The sequence below is a fragment of the Myotis myotis genome, unplaced genomic scaffold (genome assembly GCF_014108235.1).
Source record: "Myotis myotis isolate mMyoMyo1 unplaced genomic scaffold, mMyoMyo1.p scaffold_m19_p_6, whole genome shotgun sequence".
NCBI lineage: Eukaryota > Metazoa > Chordata > Mammalia > Chiroptera > Vespertilionidae > Myotis > Myotis myotis.
This window is the reverse complement of record NW_023416368.1, coordinates 84,880,640-84,905,717: the sequence shown is the minus strand read 5'-3', so window position 1 is coordinate 84,905,717 and position 25,078 is coordinate 84,880,640. Positions and strand designations below refer to the sequence as shown.

General features: G+C 51.3%; 2 protein-coding genes and 1 non-coding gene across 6 annotated transcripts in view; 1 reads left to right on the top strand and 2 right to left on the bottom strand.

Moving 5' to 3' along the window:
• CARM1 (coactivator associated arginine methyltransferase 1) overlaps positions 1–6,616 on the bottom strand; it is a 48,649-nt gene extending 42,033 nt beyond the window's left edge. The window contains exon 1 of one of the 4 annotated variants that reach the window (XM_036315038.1): positions 6,075–6,616. In XM_036315038.1, the coding sequence (XP_036170931.1) occupies positions 6,075–6,294 (220 nt within the window). In that variant the 5' untranslated portion in view covers positions 6,295–6,616. The remainder of the gene's footprint in view (positions 1–6,074) is intronic. The other 3 variants (XM_036315040.1, XM_036315037.1, XM_036315036.1) reach the window with 3 other exon arrangements.
• Positions 6,617–7,044: 428 nt separating this feature from the next.
• On the top strand, positions 7,045–7,178 carry LOC118659502. The gene has a single exon (XR_004968612.1). It is a non-coding gene; the product is annotated as a U11 spliceosomal RNA (small nuclear RNA).
• Positions 7,179–9,561: 2,383 nt separating this feature from the next.
• Positions 9,562–24,659, bottom strand: CUNH19orf38 (chromosome unknown C19orf38 homolog). The gene is made up of 7 exons (XM_036315122.1): positions 24,197–24,659; positions 22,163–22,468; positions 19,975–20,064; positions 17,823–17,850; positions 17,044–17,087; positions 15,855–15,892; positions 9,562–10,192 (listed from the first exon to the last, which is right to left on the bottom strand). The coding sequence occupies exons 1-7, from the start codon at positions 24,225–24,227 to the stop codon at positions 10,043–10,045; spliced, it is 687 nt and encodes a 228-aa protein (XP_036171015.1). The 5' UTR covers positions 24,228–24,659; the 3' UTR covers positions 9,562–10,042.
• Positions 24,660–25,078: the final 419 nt, after the last annotated feature.

The following is a 25,078-nucleotide window of genomic DNA, read 5'->3' as shown; positions in this document are numbered from 1 at the left end:
GAAGAGTTCCTCAAGTAGAGGCTTCACACCAGCCCTGGTCTGCCAATCTCCAGACTTTAGCATAAAAAGCATGAGAAATAAAATGTCATCTCGTTTAAGCCACTAATACTTTGGGTATGTGTTATGAACAAACAAATTGAATCCTGATCACCATTTTTCACTGAACCACTCTGCATTAAGACAGCAGCCCCAAGAGCCCTGAACTCTAAACCCAGCTCTGCTGCCTGCCAGCCATGCCACCTGGCCAATCAAGCCTTTCCACCTGTTTTCCACCAATACAACGGGAATGGTGTCCTTGACCTCACAGGACTGTCTTAAGGACCAATGGTAACACACAGCAAGAGTCACACCTGTCGGGCCAACTGGCCCACACAGTCCAGAAAGTGTACTCTATCTGGCCCGGGCAATCAGGACACTTCATAATCAAAACAAACATGATGAAAGGCTTTTCTATTTCTTTTAAAACTGGCAGATCTGGCATCCCTGGCTGAGGCCAAGTTCCCGCAGTGCCCCTTCCTTCTGCCTGCTTCATTAATTTATCCCAGGGTCCACAAGCTTTTACTGTCAAAGGCCAGCAAATAAGTATTTTAGGTTTTGCATGACACAATGGTCTTGGTTGAATATTCTTTGGATTGTCTTTAAAAAATCCAAACCTTCAATAATATATAAACCTCCCTTAGCTTTGACTATATAAAAATAGGCTAGCCCTAGCTGGTTTGGCTCAGTGGGTAGAGTGTCGGCCTGGACTGAAGGGTCCTGGGTTCGATTCCGGTCAAGGGCACATGCCTGGGTTGCCTGCTCGATCCCCAGTAGGGGCCAGGCAGGAAGCAGCCGCTCAATGATTCACTCTCTCTCTCTTTTTTTAATATATTTTATTGATTTTTTACAGAGAGGAAGGGAGAGAGATAGAGAGTTAGAAACATCGATGAGAGAGAAACATCGATCAGCTGCCTCCTGCACATCCCCTACTGGGGATCAAGCCTGCAAGGTACATGCCCTCCACCGGAATCGAACCAGAAACCTTTCAGTACACGGTCTGACGCTCTATCCGCTGAGCCAAACCAGTCAGGGCACATCATTGATGTTTCTATCTCTTTCTCTCCCTCTCCTTTTCACTCTAAAATCAATTAAAAAATAAAAATAAAAATAAATTTTAAAAAAGGCTGCAGACCCAACCTGGCCCATAGGCAACAGTTTGCTCACAGGCCCTAATTTATACCATTATCCTTTCCCCAGCTACTCCCAAGGTCAAGCAATTGAGTATGTGAACACAAGTTTATGCAGTGTTGGTACACAGTAAATGCTCAATGAAGAACAGCAGCCAATAGGAACATCAGGTACCAGTGAAATATGAATGCCCTTCCAGTATTACTTTCTTGATTTTCACCCCAACATGTCACTGAATATTCTAAAGGCTAGGCACATATGATAAATTCTTCTGTGCCCTCACCCCCTCCCACAGATGTGGGGGGGGGGGGGGGGCGGGGGGGGCGTTTACCATGAGTATGACTGAAGGAAATCACAAGAGTTTCAGATTCTGTGGCAGCAGGCCATTCTTCACCTGTTTGCACAGAGGGTTTTTCTCTGGGGTTTCCATATCCTGGCATGCCCCCACAAACTGATATTTAGCCCTGTATGAGCCAGTCTTGCTATATATTTCTTCCTAGCCAAAGGGTTGGGGACAATCCAGAGAGCCAACCAAAGTAACTTGTGCTAACCAAGAAAACAAATGACACAGTCATCTCCAGAAAGTCTGCCATGGGACTGAGGAACTAAGAGTCTGTTTTGCTCTCTGCCCTGGCCACCCCACAATGGGCTTCCTCAAGGAGCTGCATCCTTGGGGGGGGGGGGGGGGGCAGCTTGCTCCAAGTACTCCAGATGCTGTGCCAAAGCTTCCTCAAGCCCAGGAAAGCTGTACCTCTGCCCAGGGAAAATGGCCTGGTTTTTGGTAGCTGCCATTTAGTCAATGCTATGGACACAGGGCAACTTCAAGAGGCAAGAAGGGGTAGGGAAAAGCTACTTCCGTTGGCAAGAAGGAAGGGTGACTGGGACAAGGCCTTTTGCAGCTGTCATCGTTCCCACACAGAGGGTACTAGCCGATGTTGCTCCATGGTTAGAGTGTCATCCCATGCACTGAAGGGTCACAGGCTCAATTCCATAAGGGCACATACCTAGGTTGCAGGTCTGATCCCAACCGGGGTGTGTGGGTGACACAACTAATCCATGTTTCTCTCTCACATCGATGTTTTTCTCTCTGTCTCTCTTTCTCTCCCTTCCTCTCTCTCTAGAATCAATGAAAAAAAACATATCCTCGGGTGAGGATTTAAAAAAAAAAAGGAAAACAGGGCTGGCCCTAGCTGGGTAGCTCCGTTGGTTAGTGCTGTCCCAATACACCAAGATTGTGGGTTCAATCCCCAGTCAGGGAAAATATAAGAGTCAACCAATGGGTTGCATGGGTAGGTGGAACAAGTCGATGTTTCTCTCTCTTTCTCCCCTCCTCTCTCTCTCTAAAATCAAATTTTTTAAATATATTTTATTGATGTTTTACAGAGAGAAAGGGAGAGCCATAGAGAGTTAGAAACATCGATAAGCGAGAAACATCGACCAGCCGCCTCCTGCACACCCCCCACTGGGGCTGTGCCTGCAGCCAAGGTACATGCCCTTGACTGGAATCGAACCTGGGACCCTTCAGTCCGCAGGCCAACGCTCTATCCACTGAGCCAAACCGGTTAGGGCTCTAAAATCAAATTTAAAAAGAAAGCAATAGGGCTGTATGCCCTGCTACCCTTACCCAGCTCCCAGACATGCCACCTCAGGCAGAGGTTGCAGCCCAGAGGTCCCTCTTCCATCTGCAGGAAATGCAAGATAGCTGGGCAGGCTGCAGTATAAGGGGATCCCTCCCAGAAAAGCCAGTCCTCCTTTACTACTCTATACCAATAACATCACAGTCACTAATATCTATAGAAATAGTGACTATTTAATGCCAGACACCCTGCTCCACAACGCCATGGTCCACTTCACACACATTCCTGGGGTTCCAAGTAGCAGCATTGCGGATGAGTAAACCGAGGCTGTGTGCAGGTAGTATGCTATAGGTAAGGAAATAGGTTCGGGGAGGTGAAATGGCTAGTGTAAGACCATACCAGTCAGACTCCACATTCAGAATCCTTGCCTGCATCCAAAGATGCCCCTGGCCCAAGTCCCACATGGAGGAACTGGGAAATTCGTGCAGGTATCCAGGCCAACCCTGTCCCAACCCAAACACAAATTCAAATCCTAGGGGTGATCTAGAAACAGAAGCAGCTCGAAAGACTCCACCTCATGAGGGACAAGGGAGCAAAACTGGGCTCCTGATGCTTTCTCACTTGGCCAAAGAAGCATTTAGATCCCAGAAGGATCCAGGTGGGAAAATGCTGAGGCCAGAGAGGAAATTCATCCCAAGAGAAGGCCTAAAGCTTCCAGCAGCCTGGTTAACCCCCAAGTCCCAACCCCGCATGCCTGCACATTTCCTCAGTGGCTAGACCATCTCTGACTTTTTCCAGGGGACTGTCAGTCAGCACTCCATACCCAGCAGGCCTGCTCTCAGATCCAGGAGCAGTGTGCAGCCCACACCCCAGCCCTGGGACTTTGCACTCCCCAGTACCCTTCACAGCAGTCCTTTCCTGTGCACCCACTCTCCAGGCCTGCTCAGGAACCAATGCCGCCTCACTCAGACTAAGGAACCCAACCTACTTGGAGGCCATCGCTAGCCAGTTATTGGAGGAGTTATAGGTAGCACCTCCAAGAAGTGTCCATTTATAAGGAAACATGCTATGCCACACAGCCCTATCATCACCCCCATTCTACCAATGAGGAAACTGAGGCACAGGCATACAACTACGGTAGGGCATTAGTCAAGCCCACATAGTGGACAAAAAAAGAAAAACTATGTCCAAGCCCTAACCCCCAGAACCTATGAGGATGACTTCACCGTTGGTAAAAAGGATCTGTGCAGACGTGATGAGGATCTTGAGATAAGATCATCCTGGATTTAGGATGGGCTCTAAATCCAAAGATAAGTGAAGGGAAGAGACAGGAAGAAGGGGTGTGAAGACGGAGGCACAGATCAGAGTTGTGTTGCTGTACGCCAAGCAATACCTGGAGCCATGGAAGCTAGAAGAGGCAAGAAAGGAGCATCCGGAGGGAATGTGGCTCTGCCAACACTTTGATTTCAGACTTTGGGCCAGGAACTATATGAGAATACATTCCTGCTGTTTTAAGCCACCACATTTGCTACGGCAGCCCTGGGAGACTAAGGCAAGCAGGTTCAGCTGATTCCAGAACCCCCGCTCTCGACCCCACACTACGTTAGGTGAACAAAAGGGGGGTGGGAGGCAGGGGAATCTTTCAGACTCGTGAGACTATATCATCCCAGACTAAGGATCTGTTAGAAAAACATGAACTTTCTCCTCTTTACAAATAATACTCCAGTTATGAATTACCTCAAAAAGAGAAGTGCTATCTGCACAGCATATACAATTCAAGATTACCAGCAAAAAACACAAAAGTAAAAACTCTGCTGAACAAAGATGCTAAGAGGGGAAACTGGGTATGGAGCATATGGGAACTTTCTGTACTATCTTCCTAATAATCCTATCAACCCCAAATTGTTTTAAAATCAAAAGAAGTTTATTTACAAAGGAAAATCAACTCTCCTGAAACTCCCTTGGGGGTCAGCCTTGGGACCCTAGTTCGAAAAACTCTACCCTACTTTACTCTGTTCCCTATTAATACTTGCAGAATGATTGCCCGTATTTATGACCTGGGGGATCCTACTCAGCTTAAGATGGACCTTAAGTGTCTGTCCTGAGCTCTGATGTCCACCTGGGGCACCTTTCTCCCTTCTCATCTGGTCCTGAATCTAGCTCTGCCCCAGCAAAGTGGGGTGGACACTTGGGAAACAGGCACAGCTCCCGGAGTTTGGGTTTTCTAAGTGGAGGCACCGGGAGAAACCTGTGTGAACCTACTATCTTCACACCCTATACCCCAAGTGGCCAAAAATCCACACGCGCTACAGCCAGTAAGAGACTCCTGAATGGCTCCCCCAGAGCATATGTGTAAGAAACCCTGAGAGACAAAGCTGAACGAAACATAATAGCAAAATCTGAAGGAGGAATCAAGAATGGGGGAGAACAGATAAGAAAGAGTAACAAAAGAAAGAGGCTGAACTACAAAGACTAGGGGTCCTTGGCAAACACATTTGTGATCCCCACCCCCCCTAAAATGTCAGTTTTGAAACTAGCTTCTGAAAAAGCACCCAGCTTCTCACACCCCCGAAAGGAGACCCGAGGACCACGGCACAGGAGGAAACTGTTACCCCTTCAGCGGCGGCAGGACGGGCCTCTCCATTCCCGGCATCGCCCAGCGCACCCAGGTGCTCGCACCACCCCCTCCTCCTGCCCTGGTCGCCGAGTTTCCCACTCGGGGGTCCCGACACCACGCCCTCCCGATGGGTGGACCCGGCCCCCGAAGCCGCCCCATCCCGGGCACCACTTTCCCACCGTGCTCAGCAGCCCAGGGGGCCCCTGCGACGGCCAGAAGCTGCCCACACGCCTCGCCCCCGACCCGGGCGGCCACACCCGGCCGCGAGCCTCCCCACCTCGGGCCCCCTTCGCTCCCACCCAGCCCCCACGCCCCTGGCGTCATCCGAACCCACCTTCCACTCTCGGCCCCCCACTTCCTGCCCATCCACCCCCTCCCAACCTCAGGGCCCTCGCTCCCCCATTTCCCGCTTCCCTCCGCACACCGGGCACCTCACCTCTGACCGCCACGCACGCCCTCTCTCCTGCCTCTGCTCCCTGATCCAGTTCCTCCACACCCCTCCGCCGGGCCCCACGCCGCGCGCTCCCTCCGCCGGGCCCCACACACCCCACACCAGGCCCCCAGGGCTCGGGGCCCTCGCCCTCGGGCCGCCAAGCCCCTCACCCACCCCCGCCGCCGCGTCCCTCCCGCCCCGAGCCCCCGCCCGACCCGCCTCGTGCGCCGTCGCCACGCGCCGCCCGGCCGTCTGCCCGGACCCGGGACCCCGCACTCACGGCTGAAGAGGGCGATGCCCGCCGACTCCGGGCCGGCGCGCACTTCGAGGCGCAGCGCCTGATGCTCCGCGTGCCGCTGGATCTCGCCGTTCGCGTCGCCAATGGTGAGGAGGCGGGTGCCGGAGAACACCGACACAGTCGCGCAGGGCCCCACGACGCCGGCGCCCGCCGTCACCATAATGCCCGCGCCCGGCCCCGCCGTCGCCGCCGCCGCTGCCATCTTAGATCCGGCTCCAGGCCCCACTGCCGCCGCCGCGCCCGGGCCCAGGCCGCCGCCGCTACTGCCGCCGCCGCCGCCGCCGCCGCGCAGGCCGAGGCCGAGGCCGAGCCGGGCAGCGCCGCCTGCGGGCCACGCGCCGCCTCGCTGCCACCGCCGACGGCCCGGCCCCGTGGCGCAGCGCCCCCTGCCGGCCGCCCTGGGCGCGGGGAGGGAGCACGCGGGGGACCACACTCGCAGCGGGAAGGGGTCGGCCCCACCCCGCCCCACTCGGCCTCGCGCGAACGGTCGCCGCTTTGTGAGGTGGTCGGTGGCCCCGGCGCGGCGGCGGCGGGAGCGTGCGTCAGGGGGCGGTGCTCGGCCTCGGACACGCCCCCAGCTGAGCCCCGCCCCCAGCTCGCAGAGGAAAGGCCCCGCTAATGAGCAGTGCGAGTGTGGAGGCCGGAGGAGGGCGGGCAGGAGCGCGTCGGGGGCGGTGCTCGGCCGTGCGCCCTCGCCCGGGTCCGCCCAGCGCCAGGGGCCGCGCTTTATGAGGCGGTGCCCCAGTCCGGGAAGGGGTGGGGGCGTGTCTGACGCCACGGCTCGGACACGCCCCTGAGGCTGGCCCCGCCCCCTCCCTGCCTGGCTGTGGGAGGCGGCGTGAGGAGGGGCAGAGTTCAGCTGCGATGGGCCCGCCTCCATGCTGGCTCTGCTCCCTCCAGTGGTCCTCCCTTTTTTTTTTTGAGAGGGAGAGAAACATCAATGAGAGAGAGGAAAAAGGGCTTCTGTGGTGAGTGGTTCACGTAGAGCAGCCTTATTGCTCTTCGTGCGGAATCAGCATCAAGAGATTTTGGAAGCATCATTTTTTGGCACTTGGGCAGCTGGTAATTGTTGGTCCTGGCCCCATCGTTCCCAAATACACAAAAACGGTTTTCTATACATCCCATTTTGCACTTTGTTTTTCTCATTCCTAACCATTCCATGCACTGCATGCATAGATGTCGTTCTCATTGGTTTTGTTAATATATATTTTTTTTATTGATTTCAGAGAGGAAGGGAGAGGGAGAGAAAGATAGAAACATCAATGATGAGAGAGAATCATTGATCGGCCGCCTCCTGCACTCCCCTACTGCGGATCGAGCCCGCAACCCTGGTACATGCCCTTTACCGGAATCAAACCCAGGACCCTTCAGTCCGCAGGGGGATGCTTTACCCACTGATCCAAACCGGCGAGGGCTGGGTCTCACTTTTTGAGGCCTGTGGCACTTGGGGCACACCCTGGGCTGAGGCCCCATTCCCTCAGTCCATTAGTCCCGAAAAGCAGTTTTAGGTGGGAGTCACACTCTACAATGTCAAACGGGCGGCTCACAGGCCGCATGCAGCCCACAAGGAATATTTTTGTGGCCCAGCTCATATAACAGTATGTAAGAAACGTTTTAATAAAAATTTTGTAAATTAATTTTTACATTATCCTGTTATACATAATTATTAATAACGAACTACAACATTCGCTAATGACTGATTACTATAATTGTGTTGCATTCATTTCCCTTACACACCTTACGTGCAGGCGCACCATTTCTCTCCACTAATACTAGCAGCGACTATTTTAGCAGCTGATTGCCACGTCATTAGTCTTGGACTGACTTGTTTGGTGTTCACAACAGGAAATATTTCGCTTTCGGAGAACAAGAAAAATAGGTTTATTTGTGTTACGCTTATTAATTTGTGCAGTTATTCAGTGTCTGGTAAGTTAAGGTTCAAGAAAAATATTAATTATTAAAATGTGTTGCCGAAACCGGTTTGGCTCAGTGGATAGAGCGTCGGCCTGCGGACTGAAGGGTCCCAGGTTCGATTCCGGTCAAGGGCATGTACCTGGGTTGCGGGCACATCCCCAGTGGGGGATGTGCAGGAGGCGGCTGGTCGATGTTTCTCTCTCATCGATGTTTCTGACTCTCTATCTCTCTCCCTTCCTCTCTGTAAAAGATCAATAAAATATATTTAAAAAAATAAAATAAAATAAAATAAAATGTGTTATTATTTTATGTTAACGACTAGAGGCCTGGTGCACAAAAATTTGTGCACTCGGGGGGTTGGGGGGGGGTCCCTCAGCCCGGCCTATGCCCTCTTGCAGTCTGGGACCCCTCAGAGGATGTCCACCTGCTGGCTTAGGCCCACTCCCTGAGGGATCGGGCCCAAGCTGGCAGTCAGACATCCCTCTGGCAGTCCGAAAGCCCTTGGGGGATGTCACTTGCCAGCAGGGAACAGACTTAAGCTGCAGTCGGACATCCTTAGTGCAGCTGAGGAGGCAGGAGAGGCTCCTGCCACCACCGCTGTGCTGGCAGCCATCAGCCTGGCTTGTGGCTGAGCAGAACTCCCCCATGTGGTAGCACACTGACCACCAGGGGACAGCTCCTGCATTGAGCATCTGCCCCCTGGTGGTCAGTATGTGTCATAGTGACCAGTCATTCCCAATCGTTCTGCTGTTAGGGTCAGTTTGCATATTACCCTTTTATTATATAGGTAACTCTTTCATTCAGCCCTTTGTATTCAGCATGTCTCTATCGAAATAAACCTATGTTTCTATGAAAGTTGAAGCTTTTGTTTTTTTGCGGCCCACATACACTTACACCTTGTTTATTTAGCCCGTGTTAGCCTTTGAGTTTGACATGCTTGGTCTACACCCAACCTAAACCCCTCTCTCGAAACATTCAAGCGCTCCTGCTCTCCTCCCCATCATCTCCATTCCAGTCCCACAGCGCCCCCTCCACGCTCAGACCTTCACTGCCTCCTCCCCCACAAAAAATTCTTGGCCCCCTCCCTCTGGACCCCTCCGTTAGCCCCTACTTTGCCTTCCCTCAATGATTGCTGGCTGGTGAGTCCAGCTAAACATGGCAAAGTGCCTTTTCTCACACACACACACACACACACACCTTCCTTTTAAGTCCCCCTCTTCCACTGTTCCAGGGCTGCTTTTGAGGGGACCCAAAGAGTTTTGTGGCCACTTATCATCTTCCCCAGCTCCCACCCTTCCCTGGACCTTCTCATTTACGATTCATTCTCCTCAATATTCCTCTGCCCCATCCCCGCATCATTCCACCTCCTCTACCCACAAACACCAGGACTTTAGCAGAGATTCTCTGAGGCATTGTCCCCTCCCCGCACCGTCCTGGGCCTCCCTGTAAACACCCTTGTCTGCATGCAGTTGAGGGGTACTCCCCCCACGCACCAGGCATCCAGTGACTGGTCCCCAGAAGCCCCAGGCTTGAAGGATTACACTCCATAGAGGTCTTGGGGACAGCTCAACATGTGCTATATTAACAACTTAGGCATACCAGCAAGGCAGACACTCAAAACATGCCCCCAGGTACCCTATGCTCCAAAAGCCAAGTTGGGTTGTGGCAAGGGAAGAGGAAGCAGGAGGGGTGTGCAGAAAGCTCTGACCTCTTATGGCCCAGCTGGGGACCAGACGGGATCATAACAACTTCCCTGGTGGTCTGAGAAGCTGAGACTCCAAAGAGAGACTTCCTGCTTTCGGTCCAGCTCCCAGCCAGTGCCTGCTCCCCCTCTTCTGCTCCTGCTCCTCTGTGAGGAAGATCCCAAGGCCAGGCACCCCTTTTGTCTCTGTTCAATTCCCTGAGATAGCAGCAGCTAGAGTCCCCCAAAGTAGCTGGAGGGACCTCGGGCCCCACCGGCCCCACCAGATCAAGTGAGAGCACTGAATGGAGGGCGGAGTGCATGGACAGAGAGACGGGGGCCCCAATTCTCAGCCTCACGGGCAGGCCCGGAAGGTGCTGAATTCAGGGGGTTCAGGTGAGGATGATGTGGAGGTGGGCCTCTTCCGGGGCCCAGAGTTTTCATAGGTTGCTGCAGAATCTGAGCAAGCATCCAGGGCGCCTTCGTCTCCTTCTGAAGTCATTTTCTTTGTCCGTGGAAGAGAAATAGAACTGGGTGATTTGGCGTTTCAGGGTTTCCCCATGTTCTGAGTCTGAGACTCCGCAGTCCACCAGGTCTCATCTCACCCACACACCCACATACTCCACAGGGTCAGGACCCTGATCTGCCTTCTGTCCTCCTGCCTTCCTCTCTGCTGAATAGGGAACCAAGCATCCTGGGTCCCGATCCCAGCTCCAGCACTTCCTAGTGGTGTGACCTCAGTCGAATGACTTAATTCCTCTGTGCTCAGTCTCCCCTTTTGCACCAGAGGGAGAGCACTAATACCCCCCTCCTAGGGTTGCTAGGAAGAAGCATAAAGGAGTTAAAGCACCTGGCACATCAAATTGTAAGTACTAAGTGTTAAGTGAACAAAGCCATTACTATTATCTCCTCTCTTTCCATTCTGGGCTTCCTCAAACGTCTACCCTCTCCTCTGCCTTGCAGGCTCCTGCTCCAAATCCAGCCAAGAAGAGATGAACCTGCTAAACCTGAAACCTGGCAGGTGAGTGCAGCTAGGTCCTCCCTAAGCTGGGTGACCCCAGTAAGGCACATAACCAGCTTCAGTCTCTTCGTTAGTTAAAAAAAAAAAAAAAAAGTCACTCGCACTTTATAGGGTGTTACAAAGTAAATATCAAGATCCTCCAGATCCTCAGTGTAGCAATACTGTACACACTAAGAGATCTGTCAGCGCTGCTGCATTTTCATTTCAGCCAAGAGCACAGCTTTCTATTGTTCCAAAAAGAAACTAGAGCCCTAACTGGCTTGGCTCAGTGGATAGAGCATCGGCCTGCGGACTGAAAGGTCCCAGGTTCGATTCCGATCAAGGGCATGTACCTTGGTTGCAGGCACATCTCCAGTAGGAGGTGTGCAGGAGGCAGCTGATCGATGTTTCTCTCTCATCGATGTTTCTAACTCTCTATCCTTCTCCCTTCCCCTCTGTAAAAAATCAATAAAATATTTTTTTTTTAAAAAAAGAAACTATAATTGAAAGCAGGGACACAGATACTTGCACACCCATGTTCATGTGTTCATGGCAGCATTATTCACAATAGCCAAAAGGTAGAAGCAACTCAAGTGTCTACCAGTGGGTGACTGGGTAAACAAATGTGGTACACACACACAATGGGATATTATTCAACCTGAGAAAGGAAGGAAATTCTGACATGTTACAACACGAGTGAACCTTGAAAACATTATGCTGAGTGAAATAAGCCAGACACAAAAGGATGAACTTCGTATAGACGCACTTCTATAGAAAATGTCCAAAAAAAGGCAGATCTACATGCCCTGGCCGGTGTAGCTCAGTTGCTTGAATGTTGCTCCATGCACCGAAAGGTTGATGGTTCAAATCCTGGTCAGGCAGGGCACCTGCCTGGACAGGCTCGATCCCCAGTAGGGGGCATGAAGGAAGCAGCCGATTGCTGTTTCTCTCTCACATTGATATTTTTTCCCTCTCCCTTCTTCTCTCTCTAAAACAAACAAACAAACAAACAAACAAACAAACAAACAAAGGCAAATCTACAGAAACAGAAAGTAGAATGGCGGTTGCCAAGGGCTGGGTGGTTGCCAATACCGAGGAGTTACTGTAGAGTGGGAACAGAGTTTCCGTTTTACAAGACAAGTCTATAAATGAAAGACGGTGATGTTTGCACAACAATGTACGTGTACTTAATGCCACGGAACCGCGCTGCTTAAAATGGTTACAATGGGATCCCAGCTGGGGAGCTCAGCTGGTTAGCGTGTCAACCTGATGCACCAGGGTTGTGAGTTTACCCCAGTCAGGGCACATAAAAAAATTAACCATAAATAAGTGGAACGACAAATCAATGTTTCTCTTTCTTTAAAATCAATAAAATTTTTAAAAATGGTTAAATGGTACATTGTATTATATGTATTTTACTATAATTTGAAAAAAAAAAAAAAGAAACTAGAAAAGATCACTAGAATTTACCATTAAGGAAAAGAAGCACCATACATAACAATGTAGGTGTCATGCTATCATTTATGTTTAAAAGATTGTGAGGATAATCCTGCCAGTATGGGTTGGTTGGGCGTCATCCCATACAAAAAAAGTTTGCCTGTTCAGCTCTGGTCAGAGCACATGCCTGGGTTGCAGGAGGCAGCCATCCATGTTTTGCTGTCTCTCTCTCCCTTTCCCTTCCTCTCTCTCTAAAAAAATCAATAAAAAAATCTTTACAATAAAATAAAAGGGTAAGGATATAGATTTGCTATTTTAACCTTTGCTTGCCTTTTGCAAGAAGCTCCTAACAGTGGTTACTTCTATGTCTGTAGTTGAGAAGGGTTAAGTGATAGAAAAAACACTCCTATATGTATAATTTTGACATATGGGTGTGTTTTATATTCAAAAATTTTAATTAAAAAATATAGCAATAAATAAGTATATTGTCATCAAGGCTAAGATACTGAGAAATAATTTGTTTCTCTGTTTTCCATAGTTTCATTTTCAATGTCTTTTTTGTTGTTGTTATTAATCCTCACCCGAGGATTTTTTTTTTTTTTTGCATTGATTATTAGAGAGAGTGGAAGGGAGGGGGAAGACAGAGAGAGAGAAACATCGATGTGAGAGAGACACATTGATTGGTTGCTTTCCTCACACACCCTGATCAGGGCAGAGTTGAGGATCTAGCCTGCAACCGAGGTATGAGGTAGGTGCCCTTGACTGGAATCGAACCCAGGACCCTTCAGTACAGGGCCGACGCTCTATCCACTGAGCCAAACCGCTAGGGCTAAATGTCTTTTTAAAAGGAAAAATCATCAGGCTTGTGCCTTGAGCCTGTGGCATCTCACAGAAAGTTTTAGAATTTGCCCTGCCTGCTGGCATTTCTTAACAACTCAGGATTTGTTTCCAGAGCTAAGACCTCAGAGGGCTGAACAGCCTGGCGCCAAGCCCCTTCCTTGCCACTATCTGTGTACCAGGGACTGGGGACCGGTTTAAACTTCCCTGTTCCTCTCTCTGGAATTCCAGACTCATGTCTCCGTCTGCTCTTGGGCATAACCGAATGAGGTGGTCTGTCCCTTTTCCCTCCCTAAGACACCCCCACGCCTCCTCCTCCTTCAGCCCTCATCTAACACAAAATCAGTGCCATGCCCTGGCCAAGTGGCTCAGTTGGTTGCAGCATAGTCCCAAGCACCAAAAGGTTGCGGGTTCAATTCCCGGTTGGGGCAGATATGAAATTTTTTTCTCTCTTCCTTCCTCTCTCTCTAAAATCAATAAACATATCCTTGGACCCGAGGATAAAAAAAAAAAAAAAAAAAAGCAGTGCCATGTTTCCCATCTGCTGAATCTCCCTGACCTGCATCCGTTTGCTTCGTCCACCTCTGTTGCCCACACGCTGGACCAAACCACGTTGAGGGCCAGTCCGCTCACACCCTCCGAGTCTGTCGCCCCCCCAGCCTACGAGCACCTGAATCTGGTTACGACCCTTCTCTGCTCTGAAACCTTCGTGGCTCCCATCCCACTTGGGGTAAAAGTCCAAGTTCTCCACGTGGCCCGCCAGCTCCTCACTCCCCTCCTCCCCAGTTATATGTGCTGTGCCAGGAAGGTGCCCTGAGCCTGGATCAATCGTCCACAGCTACGTCCTGCTTGTGGCTCATCTCTGAGATGCCTTGGATTCCCTACGTAAGTGAGAAGCGAGTTTCCTGTTCACTCCCCCCACGTGGCATCGTGTATCTCTCCCCTCATAGAATTAAGAAACTCTGAGGGAGCCCGGCTGGTGTGACTCAGTGGTTGGACGTTGACTATGAACCAGGAGATGTTGGCTTGATTCCCAGTTAGGGCACAAGCCTGGGTTGTGGGCTCGATCCCCAGTAGGGGGCGTGCAGGAGGCAGCTGATCAATGGTTCTTTCTCATCATTGATGTTTCTATCTCTCTCCCCCTCTCCTTTCTTCTCCAGGAAAAAAAAAAATATATATATATATATATGTGTGTGTGTGTGTGTGTGTGTGTGTGTGTGTGTATATATCTTCCATTTAAAAACAAAACAAGCCGAAACCGGTTTGGCTCAGTGGATAGAGCGTCGGCCTGCGGACTGAAGGGTCCCGGGTTTGGTTCCGGTCAAGGGCATGTACCTGGGTTGCGGGCACATCCCCAGTGGGAGATGTGCAAGAGGCGGCTGGTCGATGTTTCTCTCTCATCGATGTTTCTAACTCTCTATCTCTCTCTCTTCCTCTCTGTGAAAAATCAATAAAATATATTTAAAAAAATAAAAATAAAAAAAAAAATAAAAACAAAACAAAACACAAGAAGCTCTGAGGGAGGGAGGGCCTCATTCTGTTCTTGTCCAGATGCCCAGGAAGGATGCGATGACCAATCCAATACTCTCACCCCATCCCCACCCCCACCCCAGTCCCCATCTGGGTACTTCAAGCAGAGGACTCTGCCCCAGGTGCCCTGACAGCAGTCCCAAAGTGTCTACTTGGCCCTGACCAGTTTGGCTCAGTGGATAGAGCGTCGGCCTGCGGACTGAAGGGTCCCAGGTTTGATTCCGGTCAAGGGCATGTACCTTGGTTGCGGGCACATCCCCAGTGGGGGGTGTGCAGGAGGCAGCTGATCGATGTTTCTCTCTCATCGATGTTTCTAACTCTCTATCCCTCTCCCTTCCTCTCTGTAAAAAAAAATCAATAAAATATATTTTTTTAAAAACACCAAAAACAAAGTGTCTACTTGGCCAAATGGGACATCTGAGGCCACCTCGCGTGGGGCCACCTTCACCTCAGACCTGTACTCCTCTCTGTGTGAAGAGGAGCAGCTGAACATTGCCTTTATCTATAGTGTCCATGGCTCAGCCTTCTCTAACTTAGTAAAAAAAAAAAAAAAAAAGTAATAAAGTATAAACACCAAGGCCACCCCAAGATGCAGTTGTGCAGAGGGGTTCAAATCCCAGCTCGAACATGTATGATCTAGGCCCAGTGGTCGGCAAACTCATTAGTCAACAGAGCCAAATATCAACAGTGCTTCTTCAAAATAGACTTGCCCAGGCCGAAAACTGACGTCTGCGCATGGGCCATGAAGCTTCAATCGCACTGTATGTGCACCTGCACGTGGTATTTTGTGGAAGAGCCACATTCAAGGGGCCAAAGAGCCGCATATGGCTCGCGAGCCACAGTTTGCCGACCACGGATCTAGGGGAGCCACACTCCTTGATGAGGAGAGGTGTGTGTAGTGAGACCCTCCCCACTAAAAGGGAAAATGTACAACAGGAACATTTAAGCTGAAGTCCCAGAAACTGAACACACAGTAGGCTGTTCTTTATACCAGGAGGGGGCTACAGTGTGCATCGGATTGTCACGCGGCTCCATGATCCCCCAGAGCCACCAGGTCCCCCGAGTCTGCTCTGTCACCATTCTAAGGGGTCGTCCCAACTGAATGCAAAGACAGTGCTGACCCCAAGACCAAGCACCTGCAGGGGCCTGCCCATTGCCACACAATGGCCTGCATGAGGCCACCCCCGGGATGTCTCAGAGCCAACTCTCAGCTCACAGACAAATCCCGGCTCAGTGATTCTGGGCTTTTCCCAGCGCCCCTCCCCCTCGTGCCCCCCCCCCCCAACTCAGAAACAGCCCAGCCTGGTGGTGGCCCCTGCCTTCCTGGCATCAGGACAGTAAGCCAAGAAATGAAACAACTTACCGTTGAGATAGCAAACAAGGAATTATCGAAGGACATGTCTGAAAAAGAAAGAGAGAGGGAAACCAAAACTGGGGCCAGTTTCAATTCCTTGTTCACCCACTTCCCCCAAGCCCAGCACCCAGTGTAGACCCTGAGGAAAGGGTCTGCACCGTCTCAGGGCATCCTCTTTGCTCCCTTCCAGCCCATTCACAGGGTGAGCCCTTCACAGTCGCAAATGGTATCACGTCCGTCTTCTGCTCCGAGCCCTCCTCGGCAGCCTCCGATACCCTCTGGAAAATGGGTTCCTCATCTCCACTCCCGCTTTCGGGAGCACCGCTCAGCTCCTCCACTGCCCCAGGTTCTCCCCGAAGCGCCTTCTCCAGGTCTCTGCTTAAATATCACTTCTTTGGGGGACAGCCCTCCTAGCCCCCACAGATCTGGGCCAACATCAGATGTTCCCCCCCTGGAATGTGAGCTGTGGTCAGAGACCACCTCCGTCTTGGTCACCGAGGGAGTCCCATAGACCTCAGTACATAGTAGGTGCCCAACAAATGCGCGAGGCAGTGAAAAAAGTACAAGAATGGAGTGTCTCCCTTTGGGGCCCCTTCCCGAGCATCACGCACACAGACTGGCTACCCCTCGCCCCCTGGTGGAAGCCGGCAGAACGACACGTTTGGACCACAAATGGGGCTCCATGGGAGGATGGTGACAGATACCATGAAAGCACCAGGGTGCTCCAGGGGACAAGACAGACGCAGTGCGTCCCCCGGGGAGCTGACTGTCCAGCGGTGGAGGCGAATGTTACATACCCAACAGGCAAGATTACTTGAATGTGTTTCTACTAAGGGGCAAGAAGAATGACAGGGTGTCTGTTGGGATCATGTAAGTAGAAAGCATAGACTCTGTCTAGAAAATCAAGGAAGGCTTCCTGGAGGAGGTGACCTTCGGACTGAGACCAGAGGGAAGAAGAGTGCTCTAGGCAGAGGGCAGTGTGCATGAAAGGCCCACGCATAGGGCAAGGAGAGAAGGTGAGAGGTGAAACATGGGGTCGAGGGGAGTTGGAAAGGGGAGAGAGTGTATTCTTGCCCCCAAGGGAAGTGATCAGCCCCGAAAGAGGTTCAGTACTGAGTAGTGAGGCCCATAGTGTTTTGAGGCAGTGAACCCTGCCTGGGAGAGGGGGTAGGGACAGGATCAAGGAGGAAGCACAAACCTGTGGTGGTGCAGTTACCCTGGGCCCAGCAGGATTCCCGCTCTCTGAAAAGGGATTGGGAAGACAGTGATGCCATCTCCGGCAGGAGGCTTTTTCCAGGCCCTGAACTTGACCTTAGTTCCCCACCCATCCTGAGTCCTCTCATATGGAAATGCTCTTGTAAGAGCCCACCAGCCAGATGAAGCCAGGATTCCAGCCCGGGGCTTCTGCTAGCTCTCTGCCACCAGGCAGCCGGGTGTCCACCCCTCTCAGCTGGAGAAACCAAGGCCAGGACCAGCTGGAACATCCTGATGCCCAGGGACCAGGGCACCAAGTTGGGCACCACACAACCCCAGGGACGCCACTCGCCTCCTCCCACTGTGGACTTCTAGAGTGATTAGAACAATTTTGGCAGCTGGCAGTAAACGGATGTGAGGAAGGCTCAGCCACCAGTCCCTGTGCCTCAATCTCCTGGTCTGTAAAACGGGGCTATTAATAGTGCCTGCTTCCAGGGTGCTAGGAGGCTAACAGGCGCTCCAGCTTCAGCGTCTCCTAGCACAGTGCCCCCACACCTGTTCCTATGAGGCGGCCCTCCCATCATTCAGTGCTGTTCACGGTGGAGCTCCCACACAGCCAGGGAAGTGCCCTTCTGTTCCCAGAACCTGGCCGGCTCTTAGAGTCCCTAACACCCACCAGGAGCTCATGCCCTGGGACTGAATATTTCTTTCTTCTAACACCTGCCTCCCCGCCCCTCCGCCCCCCACCCCCCACCGCCACAGGGTGTCCAGAAATGGTCTCACCTTTTCTTCTGCATTTTTTTTACTTTAACTGGGGAACAAAAAATAAACAAGCATTTGTTAGATTTTGGTCCTGGGTGCATCCTGGTTGCAAGTTTCTGAAAGCTAAAAGGCCAAAAGCCCCCCTCAGACATTGCCTTCTCCCCTAGCAAATTTGCCACTCAACAGAACTACTGCAAACATTTATTTTCCCCAAGTACATGAGTCATGTGTGTTGGTAAAAACGTCAAACAAGGTACAAGCATGTTAAATTGTTTGTTTTGTTTTAGAAAAGAGAGGGAGCGAGCGAGAGAGGCTGCCTCCCGCACGCACCCAACCAGGGATCAAACCCACAACCTAGGCAGGTGCTCTGACCAGGAACGGAACTTACCCTTCTGGTGCCCGGGCCAGCGCTCCAACCAACTGAGCCACCCCAGGGCACACATTCAACTTTTGATTGAATAATCCTTGGTGATCATATGTGATGGCCCACACAAAAGATGGCCCTTGGGTAGTAAACTCATTTTCCTGTTAAAATGGGTGGCTACATTCTCAATTTCTTTATTATATGGACATTAAATGAGAAGAGGAAAAAACTTCAACTGGACATCACTGTCTCAAGACACCTGAAAAACAGCAGATATTAAAAGTCTGTCTGGCCCTAGCCGGTTTGGCTCAGTGGATAGAGCATCAGCCTGGGGACTGAAGGGTCCCAGGTTCGATTCCGGTCAAGGGCACATGCCTGGGTTGCAGTTGCAGGCTCGATCCCTACTAGGAGGCATGCAGGAGGCAGCCGATCAATGATTCTCTCTCATCATTGATGTTTCTCTCTCTCTCTCTCTCTCTCTCTCTCTCTCTCTCTCTCTCTCTCTCTCTCTCCCTCTGTTCAAGGGCATGTACCTTGGTTGCAGGCTCCTCCCTGGCCCAGAGCCCCTGGTAGAGCCCGTGCAGGAGGCAACCAATTGATGTGATTCTCTCACATAGATATTTCACTGTGTTTTGCCTTCTCTTCCACTCTTTCTAAAAATCAATGGAAAAATATTCTCAGGTTAGGATTAAAATAAAATAAGTAATAAATACCTTATAATTTTTTTTTAATATATTTTATTGATTTTTTACAGAGAGGAAGGGAGAGGGATAGAGAGTTAGAAACATTGATGAGAGAGAAACATCGATCAGCTGCCTCCTGCACACCTCCTCCTGGGGATGTGCCCGCAACCAAGGCACACGCCCTTGACTGGAATCAAACCTGGGACCTTTCGGTCCGCAGGCTGACGCTCTATCCACTGAGCCAAACCAGTCAGGGCAAATACCTTATAATTTTAAAAAAGGTCTGGCCCTGGCCTGGTGGCTCAGTTGGTTGGAGCGTTGTCCAATACACCAAAAGGTTGTGGGTTCAACTCCCTGTTGGGCACATACCTAAGTTTTGGGTTTGATCCCCGGTTAAGGCACATATGGGAGGTGACTGATTGGCCCACTGATGTTTCTCCCTCTTTCTCTCTACCCAAAATCAATAAAAACATATCCTTTGGCCCGGCCAGTGTAGCTCAACAGTTGAACTACGACCCAGGAACCAAGAAGTCACTGGTTTGATTCCTGGTCAGGGCACGTGCCCAGGTTTCGGGTTTGATCCTGTCGGGGGTGTGCAGGAGGCAGTCAATTGCTGATATTTCTCTCTCATGGATGTTTCTATGTCTCTACCCCTCTCCCATCCTCTCTCTAAAAAAAAAAAAAAAGAAAAAAGAAAAATCAATAAAAACGTATTTTATCCTCGGGCGAGGATTTTTTAAAAAATTAATTTCAGTAGATGCCAGGGGTTGGATGGAGGTGGAGGGGGATGGGGAATTAATGTGTAATAGGGACAAAGTTTCAGTTTGAGAAGATGAAAGAATTCTGGAGCCCAGGCCGGCTGACTTAGTTAGAGCCTCATCCTGTGCACCAAAAGGTTGTGGGTTCAATTCCCAGTCAGGGCACATACCCGGGTTGCATGCGCATTTGATCCCTGGTCAGGGTGTATGTGGGAGGTGACAGATCGACCCATCGATGTTTCTCTTTCACATGGATGTTTCTTTCTTTCTCTCTCTCTCTCTCTCTCTCTCTCTCTCTCTCTCTCTCCCTTTCTCTCTCTAAATCAATGAACACATCCTCCGGTGAGGCTTTCTTTGCCTGCTGTTACCTTTCCTGATCACCACAGCAACAGTCACCAGCCCAGCAAGGAGAAGGGCTCCAGCCAGGCTCAAGGAGAGTGCCAGGATCCAAGTGGGTACTAGAGGAAAATGGGAAAAGAGAGAGTGGGCAGGTCATGGATTGTGGAGGCACAAGGAGGAGGTAGGACAACTGTCATCTTGTCAGCTTTCCCCCCTTGCACCCCAACTATGTGGCTTGAGTGTAACTGGACCCTAGGGACCCAGCAAACCTTATATCTAGCCAATTAGCACATTCCCTCCCCCTGGTCATTGTGATTGGTTCAGAGATGGGCATGTGACCCAAGCTGAGCCAATGAGAATTAATTCTGAGACTTTGGCTAGGCCTCTGCTGGGAAGAGAGATTTACTCCTCTACCCAATGTTACAAAACTGGTAGGATATACATCTGGAGCTGCTGGGTAGAATTTTGCTACCATGTGGGGGAGGGCTTGCCTGAGAATAAGACACAGAAGAAAGCTGAACTGAGAGGTGGCAAATGATTCCTGACACCTTTGGGCACCTGGATCCAGCCATGCCTGAAGTCAGCACTGTGATCTGACTTCAGTTCAGCGAATCAACAAATCCCTTTTTGTTGTCGAAGCCAGTTTGAGTCAAGTTTTCAGTTACTTGCAGCCTGAAGAGTCCTGCTGATTTCAGCGTGGGTACCAGGGGATCAGAGGACAAATCCCCCCCGCCCTCAGCCATGTGTGGACCATGAGGCCTACACAGAGGTCAGCCACAGAAGCTAAAGCCAAGCTCCAGAGTTTTGTCTGCCCCTTCCTGGAGAGAGAGGGGATCTCTCGGGGGAGCCTGGAGCAGATGCCCTGACCCAGTGGAGGTAGGAGCTAAGCCAGAAGGGTGAAGGAGGAATGCACGCTTGGTGTTCTCACAGTGTTAGCCTTGTTCATTCATTCATCTGGGGTGAGGGGTAAGGGTTGTCACCTCCCCACTCTTGAGACCACAGGACCAAGGTAAGAGAAGGGGGCCTTTGATAGTAGAGCTTGAGGCTGGAAAGGACATAGAGACTGTTTTGTCATCACAATGTGTGAGCCTCTGCTAGCAACCAAGTTCTATTTGCAGCTGGAAAAGTTCTGATTGATGCTGACACAGAGGCTCCACCTGGAGGCTCCTCCCTCTCTCCGCTCCTTGATCCAGAGCCCACACCCACCCTGTCTTGAAAAGATCAGCAGCTTCCCGAACTCTGTCCCACTCACCCAGAAACGCAGAGTCCTTCCTGCAGCCACAAGGCCCTACAAGAGCCGTTTTGCTACCTCCCTGCCCTTGTCTCTCCCCACTTTCCTCCTTGCTCATTAGGTTTCAATCACGGGTGCCTCCATGTTGCTCAAACACACCAGGTACACTCCAGCCTCAGGACCTTTGCACATCCTGCTCCTTCTACCTGGAACCTTCTTGCCAGAGACATTCATGTGGCTGACTCCTTATCATTCAGGTCTGTTCTCAAACACTGCTTCCTCAGAGAAGTGTTCCCTGACCACTCTCCTCTGTATTTAAAATGACACCCTTTAGCTCTAGCTGGTTTGGCTCACTGTATAGAGTGTGGGCCTGTGGACTGAAGGGTCCTGGGTTTGATTCAGGTGAAGGGCACTTGCCCCAGTTGTGGGCTCAATCCCCAGTAGGGGGCGTGCCAGGAGGCAGCTGATGCTTTCTCATCCTTGATGTTTCTATCTCTCTCCCTTCCTCTCTGAAATCAATAAAAATATATTTTAAAAAAATAAAATGACACCCTTCACCAGGCTGTATTTCATCCTTGCATTTTACTTGCCCCCACTGGCAGATCGAATAATTCTCAGACTACTCGTTCACGGTGCGTGGCAGGTGCTCTAACATGTCCCATGGCCAGGAGGGGAGGGGCAGCAGAGCATGCACAGTTCATGCCTGGGCTTTGGAGACCAGCGGAATCCCAGCTCCCCTGCCTGCTCGCTGTGTGACTTGGGCAAGTCCCTTCATCTCTTGGTTTCCTTACCTGCAAAATGGGGAGAATCACTACACCCACCTCACGGGATGACTGTGAGGCTTAAACAAGGAAAAGTGAGTAAATCCTGGCAAGTTGGAAGCCTGGCTCGTCCTAGATAACTTCCACGCAGAGGGAACAGCACTTGGAAAGGCCTGGTAGTGAGAACATGGAGCCAGGCAGTGAGGGCTGGTGAAAGGGCCTTACCTGGGAAGGACACGCGCACAGGTTCACTGAGGTCTGACAGCTGCGGCTGCCTGTGCTCGCCTAACACGCCATACTGGCAGTGAAACGTTCCCCCGGCCGCCTCCCAGCCGCCACTCAGGTTGAAGGTGACCCTGAGCTGGTCCGCAGGGGCCTGCAGGAGCTGGACCACCTTCTCCCCTTGGTAGAGCGTGAAGTTGGCCCCTGGGAAGCCCTGGGGGGCCGTGCATTCAATGAAGATGGGGTCCTCTTGACTGCTGGGGTGTGGGGGCGCCAGCAGGATGGATGGCGCTGGTATCGCCATGGAGCCTACAAGGCAGGAAAGGGAGGTTGGGTGAGCGGGTGGTTAGCGCAGGGGCCCAACCTGGCTGTGTGGCTTTGGCAAGTGGCTCACCCTCTCTGGACCTTGTTCCTCCCTCCCCGAGCTGATTACAAATTTATTTTTCACGTGTCCAATCCTAGTACACAGCTGATAATTTGGAGGGGGGAAATACATCAAAGGCATATATGCAATTAATAGAAGTTCTTATTATACATGTAGCATGGAAGATACATCTTTAATTACTGTTACACAATCTAGAAGACATTCAAATCAAGATAGAGTCAAACAGGTTGATAAATGTCTGTGGGCCTTGATTTTTATGTACAGCTGGAGGCTAGTCATCCCCACGCCACTGCGATGTTGGGGGATAAAGTGCCCTGTACATGGTCAGGGTCCCTGCGTTTGAGTCATTTTTTAAAAAATATATTTTATTGATTTTTTACAGAGAGGAAGGGAGATGGATAGAGAGTTAGAAACATCAATGAGAGAGAAACATCGATCAGCTGCCTCCTGCACATCTCCCACTGGGGATGTGCCCGCAACCCAGGCACATGCCCTCGACTGGAATCGAACCCAGGACCCTTCAGTCCGCAGGCCAACGCTCCATCCACTGAGCCAAACCGGTTTCGGCTGAGTCATTTTTTTTTTTAATGATAGCAGTAGTTATTACACAGCAATGCAATCACATTCTCATTGCTTCATTCACCAGTACTGATTGGCACCAGGCCCTGCTTTAGGTACTGGGGACAGAGCAGTGAATGAGACAGACAGACAGACAGACAGACATGCCTGCCTCCGGGAGCTCATGTTCTCAAGGAGACAAGAAATGCTGTGCAGCACATTAGAGCAGCGGTTCTCAACCTTCCAAATGCCGCGACCCTTTAATACAGTTCCTCATGTTGTGGTGACCCCCAATTTCATTGTTACAAATGGAACATAATTAAAGCATAGTGATTAATCACAAAAACAATATGTAATTATATATGTGTTTTCTGATGGTCTTAGGCCACCCCTGTGAAAGGGTCGTTTGACCTCCGAAGGGGTCGCGACCCACAGGTTGAGAACCGCTGCATTAGAGTCATGAGAAGCTGCAGTAGCTGGGTTGACCCTGGAGGGCTTCCCTGAAGAAGCGACACAGGAAGAGCTGAGAGAGAGCATTCCAGGCAGAGGGGACAGTATGGGCAAAGGCTGGGAGGCTGGAGGGGTGTGGGGTATTCGAGGAGGGCATGAGAAACAGGGAGAGCCAGAGGAGGGGAGGTTCTAGCTTGCTTCCCAGGCTGTGGTGAGAAATATAGATTTCGGGGTTCAGTGTCTCCCCAGCTGCCCCCAGGCTCCTGGGCACAGTGTGGATCTGGCTCAGGTGAGGTCTACACAAGCCTTCCGTTTTCCGCCCGCAAATCTGCTGCTCTGGCCCTGGAGGTGGGAGCCTCAGAGGCCAACAGGGCTGAGTCATGGGGCGTGGGCACCGCTCTAATCGGCGGGGTGGCATTTCTGATAACCATGATGTGGGGGTAACGAGGAGCCCCATAAAAGAAAGCCATGCTCCTGGGACATTTCCAAGGCTCTGGGACAAATCTGTCAGGGCTCAGCCTTCTCCAGCACCTGGGGAGGGCAGCCCCAGGTACAGGTTCCTGCCCCCAGAGCAGAGGTAAGGTGGGCAGGCATGGGGAGTGGCTCGGGGCGGGGGGGGGAGGGTGCAGGGGTGTCAGGCTCACCAGCTGCAAAGAGCAGGACAGTCCAGGGCATTGCTTCTCCAGCGACTGGCTAGGCAATCTGGCTGAGGCCAGTGTGGCCCACGGTTCACCACAACTCCTTCTGTGGGGCCAGAGCAGGGAAAGGAGAAGCTGGGCTGTTTCTAGCCGAGTATTTCCTCACTGGCAGGAAGTTGCATATATATCTGAGTTACTGAAAGACTCCTTCTCCTCTCCCCACCCCTTCCATTGGTGCACATCAGACCCGAGCACCTCTCGGAGCCTTGGTGGCCATAGTTCTGAAGATGTGAGGGACAAACAAATGAGAGGACTCCTGGGCGTGAGGAAGGGTAAGGACTGTGGGCTGTTGGGGAAATCCACGCCCAAGGCATGTACCACAGCCCAACCAGCGCCAAAGTTGATGTACATGTCAGATGGAGGGTGGTTAGGGCTTGGCCTCCGTGACCTCAGGCAAGGCACAGTTCTCCTTTGAAGCCTCATCTTCTTGTTCTGTAGAATGCAGCTAAGAGGAGCAGACAGAGCCCTAACCGGTTTGGCTCAGTGGATAGAGCGTCGGCCTGCGGACTGAAAGGTCCCAGGTTCGATTCCGGTCAAGGGCATGTACCTTGGTTGCGGGCACATCCCCAGTAGGAGGTGTGCAGGAGGCAGCTGATCGATGTTTCTCTCTCATCGATGTTTCTAACTCTCTACCCCTCTCCCTTCCTCTCTGTAAAAAAATCAATAAAATATATTTTTTTAAAAAAGAGGAGCAGACCGAGATCCGAAGAACTCATGAGATGGAGCACATGCCACGAGGGGTGTGAGAATTTCCAACGTGAAACCACAGAGAGGAAAAGCTTTAGGAGCTTCGCTGGCCAGGTGAAACACCAGCTCCGGAACTGAGGC

What these genes read in the sequence shown, in the direction of transcription:
- CUNH19orf38 (XM_036315122.1), bottom strand. Translation starts at nt 24,227, where the DNA reads ATGCCCTGGACTGTCCTGCTCTTTGCAGCTG. An exon ending in TGTGCGCGTGTCCTTCCCAG is followed by an intron (nt 20,065 to 22,162) that starts GTAAGGCCCTTT and finishes ATTTTCCTCTAG; the next exon opens with TACCCACTTGGATCCTGGCA. An exon ending in CCTTGTTTGCTATCTCAACG is followed by an intron (nt 10,193 to 15,854) that starts GTAAGTTGTTTC and finishes CCACGGACAAAG; the next exon opens with AAAATGACTTCAGAAGGAGA.